Below are 6,990 nucleotides of genomic sequence, written 5' to 3'. Positions count from 1 at the left end.
GTGGGGGGGGGGGGGGGGGGGGGGGGGGGGGCCGGCCTTGGCTTACACCATCCATTTTGTTTAGACAGCAGTGTTCAGGGATGGCATGTGTGCCTGAAAATAGAAATCGCTACTTTGTATTTCTTGTTGGAAAGCTGAATATCCCAGCAACCCAGAGAAATGCAGCTCTTAAGAGAGCTGAGCCATTGACCAAAGGAAGGCCCAAAAAACTGCAACAGTTGGTTTGTTGGGCTGAATGGCCTTAAATGGTCATCACAGTTAGTGAAGCCCAGAAACTTTTAAAAATAGGTTAGGGGGTTGCAGTGTGTATCTGCATGGTAATCTCTCAAGCCTAAAAGTACAGTTTTCTTTGCCACTGGATCATGCATTTTCTTAGGTGTAATCAGATTTCCAAGTAGCGAAGACCGGAATGAACACACCAGTGTTTTCAGAATAGCGCTAACTAAACAATGGAGAAAGGGAAGTGGACAAGTCAGAAGTCCCTGCCCTGTGGTAATCAGGAGCTATTAGAGGAGGCGGAAAGGTGCTAGGATCTGGGGGAGGTGGAGCCAGCAGAGAGTCTCCATGCTGGTGCTTTTTCTGTGTCCTATTTCCATTTTGATGTCAAGTGTGGATTGAGTGGAATGCCTGTGTTGGGCCAGGCCCTGTGCTAAATGTTAGGGATAGGATGATAAGCAAGAATGATGTTCTCTGCCTCCACAGGGAATTTATTCTAAGGACCCTCAATGTGTACAGCAAGCTGCTCGTCTGTTAGGTGCAGCATATAATGAGATCCTTTTTTCAGGATCCCAGGTTTTGTAGCCTTACCCAGCCAACTAACCTCTGTTTCCTCTGTTTTGTCAGAGGCTGTCAGCATCATATCCGCTGTCCCTGTCAGGGTGTTCCTGAGGTCCCTCTTGGACCATTTAGTAAACCTGATGCTGGACTGTAAATTCCAACCACGTTGGGTTTGGTCAAGGTGGGGGTTGGGGGCTGACTTATAAGACATCCCATTTGAACAGACCTCTTCCATTCTATTCATGTTTCCTTTCCGCATTCCAGATTGGTGGCAGTAAGCACACCATGAATGATCACCTCCATGTGGGCAGCCACAGCCACGGACAGATCCAGGTGCAGCAGCTGTTTGAGGATAACAGCAACAAGCGGACAGTGCTCACGACACAACCCAATGGGCTTACAACGGTGGGGAAAGCCGGGTTGCCGGTGGTGCCAGAGCGGCAGCTGGAGAGCATCCATCGACGGCAGGGGAGCTCCACCTCTCTGAAGTCTATGGAAGGCATGGGGAAGGTGAAAGCCACCCCCATGACGCCCGAGCAAGCAATGAAGCAATACATGCAAAAACTAACCACCTTTGAGCACCACGAGATCTTCAGCTACCCTGAAATATACTTCTTGGGTCCAAATGCAAAGAAGCGCCAGGGCATGACAGGCGGGTCCAACAACGGTGGCTACGACGATGACCAGGGATCCTACGTGCAGGTGCCCCACGATCATGTGGCTTACAGGTACGAGGTCCTCAAGGTCATTGGGAAGGGAAGCTTTGGGCAGGTGGTCAAGGCCTACGACCACAAAGTCCACCAGCACGTGGCCCTGAAGATGGTGCGGAATGAGAAGCGCTTCCACCGGCAGGCGGCGGAGGAGATCCGGATCCTGGAACACCTGCGGAAGCAGGACAAGGACAACACCATGAACGTCATCCACATGCTGGAGAATTTCACCTTCCGCAACCACATCTGTATGACGTTCGAGCTGCTGAGCATGAACCTCTACGAGCTCATCAAGAAGAATAAATTCCAGGGCTTCAGCCTGCCTTTGGTGCGCAAGTTCGCCCACTCCATTCTGCAGTGCTTGGATGCTTTGCACAAAAACAGAATAATTCACTGTGACCTTAAGCCCGAGAACATTTTGTTGAAGCAGCAGGGTAGAAGCGGTATCAAAGTGATCGATTTTGGCTCCAGTTGTTACGAGCATCAGCGCGTCTACACGTACATTCAGTCCCGTTTTTACCGGGCTCCGGAAGTGATCCTTGGTGCCAGGTACGGCATGCCCATCGATATGTGGAGCCTGGGCTGCATCTTAGCGGAGCTCCTGACCGGGTACCCCCTCTTGCCTGGGGAAGATGAAGGGGACCAGCTGGCCTGTATGATCGAACTGTTGGGCATGCCCTCCCAGAAACTGTTGGATGCATCTAAACGAGCCAAAAATTTTGTGAGCTCCAAGGGATATCCCCGTTACTGCACTGTCACGACTCTCTCAGACGGCTCTGTGGTCCTCAACGGAGGCCGCTCCCGGAGGGGGAAACTGAGGGGCCCACCGGAGAGCAGAGAGTGGGGGAATGCACTGAAGGGGTGCGATGATCCCCTCTTCCTGGACTTCTTGAAACAGTGTTTAGAATGGGATCCTGTGGTCCGCATGACCCCCGGCCAGGCTTTGCGGCATCCCTGGCTGAGGAGGCGGTTGCCAAAGCCTCCCTCCGGGGAGAAGATGGCAGTGAAAAGGATAACTGAGACCACTGGTGCTATCACTTCCATTTCCAAGTTACCTCCACCTTCCAGCTCCGCTTCCAAACTGAGGACTAATTTGGCACAGATGACAGATGCCAATGGGAATATTCAGCAGAGGACAGTCTTGCCAAAACTTGTTAGCTGAGCTGAGTCCCCCCGATGCTGGTAATCTGAAAGATACAATGTGGCTGAGCCTTATTGGGTTGCAAAGGAGTAGCTCAGACCTGTTTTTATTTGCTCAATAACTCGACTCATTTGTATCTCTTCAGCACTTATTTTAATGTAAGACAGTCATTTGTTTTTATAAAATACATGGGGACAATGCTTTAAGTTTTTATACTTTCTGAAACGTTTTTTTTGTGTTCTAAAAGTACGATGAGCCTTACTGTATTTGGTGTGGCAGAGTAATAAACATCAGTGGCAGGCCATTGATTACTTCGTGACTGCCATGCATTTACAGATTGGTGTCAAAGACATTCACTATGTTTTTATGGTTCATAGTATATTCTCCTCCAGGTGATTGCCCCCGAAGACCCTCTTCTCTCTCCATGCTCAAGACTCATGCACAGGTGTAGCATGTCCTGCTTCTGTTTCCCGTAGGTTATCTGGGTGGTAGTTATGGAGGGAGGGGAATGGTCAGGATGAAAACGATGTTCTAAGAAAAATTGCACCTTAGAGATTTTTCTTTTTTCTTTTCTGAAGTAAATCATGCTCAAACAATAAAATGCCCAAGGTTTAAATGACCAGTTAGCATTCTGACAGTCGCAAAGCTGGCCAACCAGACCTGGTGGATAAATGGAAAAAGTGTGTGTTCCTCTAAATCTTCTAATATGATCAGCAAGCTGTTTTGTAAAGAAGCCTCATATTACAGAGTTGGTCTTGCACCTAAAATTAGAAATGTATTCCATGAACTGTTCCTCCCCTCTCTGCTTTTCTCCTGTTACTCTCTTACCACACATCTGTTGCTTGCATTTAGTTCTTTTTTTCCCCCCTCCCTTCAAGTAGATATCCCAGACTGTTAATACAGAAAAGAGACATTGCAGCTATGATTATGACCATCGTTTCATATTCCAATTTAAAAAAGAACAGCAGCCTAGCTACGTAAGGTGGGGATTTCCACAGTTCCAAAGAAGGTTTAACAGATCAGCATGAGTTCCCACTTGCCAAGTGCCACTGTAGGGTTCTCTTAGCCTGGGAAAGTATCAATTCTTTCTTTAAAAAAAAAAAAGAGTGGGGGGGAGGGTTGAAAATCGTTTTGAACAGAAGTCATTGTGGCTGTTCTGTAAGGCCAATTTGAACAACAAATTTAGCGGAGGAAAAGTTCAACCTTAAGGTAAATGGTTTGATTTAGTCTTCGCATCAGTAGAGGAGCCACAGAGATTGCATTTCTCTCTTTTATTTTCCTTCCTTTTGGGTTGCACTGATGGTTTTTGTGAGACTGACACTTTACCTGGAAAAGTCACAGAGTTAAAAGTAAAAGAATATTTTCTTCTCTGAATAATTATTTTCACAGTGGAAATTTCAGTATTTTATCACTAATGTATGAGCAGTGATATATATCAATTGCAAGGCACGTGAAAAAAAATTTTTAGTATGTGCAATTTAATATAGAAAGATGTCTGCCTGTTTGCAAATAGGTTTGGATAGTAAAAATTAAGGTAAATACTCTTTTATATGCACAGATATTATTGTATTGCCTGTAAGTTGATTTACAAGTACTTAAAGCATGGTCCCCAGTGAGGCCAAGAAAGTTTCCGGTTAAGTTCTTTTTTTTTTTTATATATATATATAAATCCTGGAGTTTCTCTTACTTAAAAAAAAAAGTAGTTTTGAACACTTATTTTGAGGCTTTGTCAGTTAATGGTGGAGAAAAATGCTCAGGAAATACTACGAATATTTGCCAAAAAAACACACACAACAGTAATAAGATTAGCTTATTAATAAGATAGTGATGTTGATGTTTGCTTTACTATTTAAGGGTGTTACTGATAAATTAATTTGTACTTCTGTATTTAAAAAATGATAGCTTCTTCCCCCTAGTCAAATTCTTTACCATGTTGTACACATTTCTGTGTAATCCGTGGAAGCGCAATGTGTTAGTAATGTGCATTTTAAATGATGCTCATGTGATGATACCCCCAATCAGTGGCTTACAGAATTTAAGGATTATGTATTTATTATTAAAATTTTGGCTTAAAGGCATAAGAAGTTTCAGACTTGATGTGATGGCTTTGTAAAAACCATAAGCCTCTTGATGATGGTTAGCTTCTTTAGGTTGTTAAAATAAAAACGTAAAGGCTGTTTTCCCTTTGCAACGCTCCTCCCCCATGTTCAGTCTCATCTCCACGTTTAGTGATAAATCTATGAACCTGAGCCTGCCATGCATATGAATTTCCCTCTGCAATGATTATTCATGTGGAAAGTCATAAATGTACTAATATGGTTTGTCTTCCCCCACCACACAAAGCTGGTTCTTAACATGTCAACAGTGCATTTGTGACTTTCTTTATTCACAAATGTAACCGGAAACTTTTAAGCCAAACTATAATGTGCAGCGCTATTATAGTTTGCCCCCCAAAATATAATGAAATTGATTCACAAGAGCCACCCTGTTCAGTGTTTAGGGATAGAGCCACTTTTCAAAAAGTCTAGCTTAATTATAATGTCAAAAAGAGGAAATTGTTGCATCTTTGTGATTTTAACACATAACTAACTGAAGGGCTCTGCTAGGCTACTAGGAGTTGGCTTGGAAACAGTCCTAGGTCTCACAGGTTACCATTGTCTAGGGATGTCTGAGCTGTTTTCAGGTTTAGGAATAGCACAGTCGTCTTGTCTTTGGTTGCAGTCTCATCTGGCTCCGCTTCTTGCACCGCCAGAGTGTGCATCACCACGCAAGTGAGTCGCTACAACAGTGGAACAACAGTGATGCAAGACAGTGTAGATTAACAGAGGAGAAATCGTGCCCTTAGTGTTAACAATGTGCCTTTTGTTCTGAATGCCATGTTGTAGGGCATGCATTTTTTGGCCTCTTTAACTCTTTGAATACTGGGCAGTAAGGATGGAACCCACCTCTGCAAAGATACATCTGTCTTAAATATCCAGTTACTTCTAGGCCTTAATAGAAACCATAAGGCGGGAAACATCATCAGGCACTGAGAAAAGTAACCATTGCTTAGTTACACAGGGGATTCCTATGTTTAAGGGGTTAAAGATGGTCTTCATTGTATCTTAACATCAGACTGAATTTTTTTAAATGACATTTTTTTTTGTTATGCTAACACTAGACAACAAAAAAATCGACTATTTGTAAAAATTTACCTCAAACCCATTTAATTTTCTAGTGTGATTAATCCCAGGGCATTTGGTATGAACCAAAGTGCATTCCTTTTCTATGTGCCTGGCTCTAGCGAGGATGGCCAGGGATTTTTACAATTTGGGTGCAAGGCACTTAAGCCACTTTTAAACTTAATGGGTGGTTTGGAGTCAGGTTAAAAGACTCCATCAGAATGTTAGGAACACTTTAGGCATCAGTAGCATTGGGCCATATTGGAATCTTAAAAGTGTGAATTCTTTTGAAGAGAGCATTCATTTTTGTAATTTTTTCATCAAGAATATTTCTGGTAAGCAGAAGACCTTAAAAAACACACACACAAAAATCTGATTTAGTTGGTAAAGGTTTTAATATTGCCCAACATAATGCTGTGGTAGCATTTAAAACAACAACAGTATTTGTGAACTCTGTTTCTTAGGGGCTGTACATCTATCTGCTATGGACATATATGAAGTTAGTTGTAATTATACTCAGCTCAACTGCTACAGTTATGTCTAGGCAGTGGCTTGAGTTTTCATCGAGCAACAACTTAGACACGTGACTGTAATATGCTGCAACTGTGTGTACTGAAAATATGTGAAAATGGTTGAATGTGGACTGTGTATATATGTATGTAAAAATTTCTGTGAGATGCTGCTGTCGCCACTTAACATGAAATATGTTCTAGTGGATTTTAATCCTAGTGGCCAGTTCTATGATACTGTATGTATTGTACAGCTGATGACAGGAGTAAGACTGTTCAGTGACTATTTGTTAAATTTTATTGTCGTGGCCAGAGATAATTTCAGAATAAAATTTTAATGTCCTACCTTACTTTTTCTCCCCTTTTCTAACTATAATTTTACTCCTGATCTATTTCTGGTACTCTTGGCCCAGAAGCCTAAAGAAAGTGTAGAATGCAAATATTTTCAGCAATAATGAATTTCTTATTCATTGTTAATGTGCACACTCCAAGTAGGAAAGACTAAACGTTTTCGTGGGCAACTCTTGCTGGACAACTCTTGCTTTTCTCAGGATATTCTATTCCTTTGCCCTTAATATTTCTATGTTAATTTTCCTTTATCTAGCCTCTGCCACATTTTCTATTATGCTAGAACTTCAAATCTTTTCTTTTTTTAAACCTTCAAGGTGACAGTTAAACTGTGGGAGCCGAGT

General features: G+C 42.6%; 1 protein-coding gene across 1 annotated transcript; it reads left to right on the top strand.

The window, feature by feature from the left end:
- Positions 1-63: 63 nt before the first annotated feature.
- DYRK2 (dual-specificity tyrosine-(Y)-phosphorylation regulated kinase 2) lies at positions 64-6,648 on the top strand. Its single transcript, XM_005872678.2, has one exon. It carries the CDS (start codon positions 1,063-1,065, stop codon positions 2,647-2,649), a length of 1,587 nt encoding a protein of 528 aa, XP_005872740.1. The 5' UTR covers positions 64-1,062; the 3' UTR covers positions 2,650-6,648.
- Positions 6,649-6,990: the final 342 nt, after the last annotated feature.

Source organism: Myotis brandtii, unplaced genomic scaffold, assembly GCF_000412655.1.
Source record: "Myotis brandtii unplaced genomic scaffold, ASM41265v1 scaffold389, whole genome shotgun sequence".
Taxonomy (NCBI): domain Eukaryota; kingdom Metazoa; phylum Chordata; class Mammalia; order Chiroptera; family Vespertilionidae; genus Myotis; species Myotis brandtii.
This window is presented reverse-complemented; position numbering and strand designations above follow the sequence as displayed.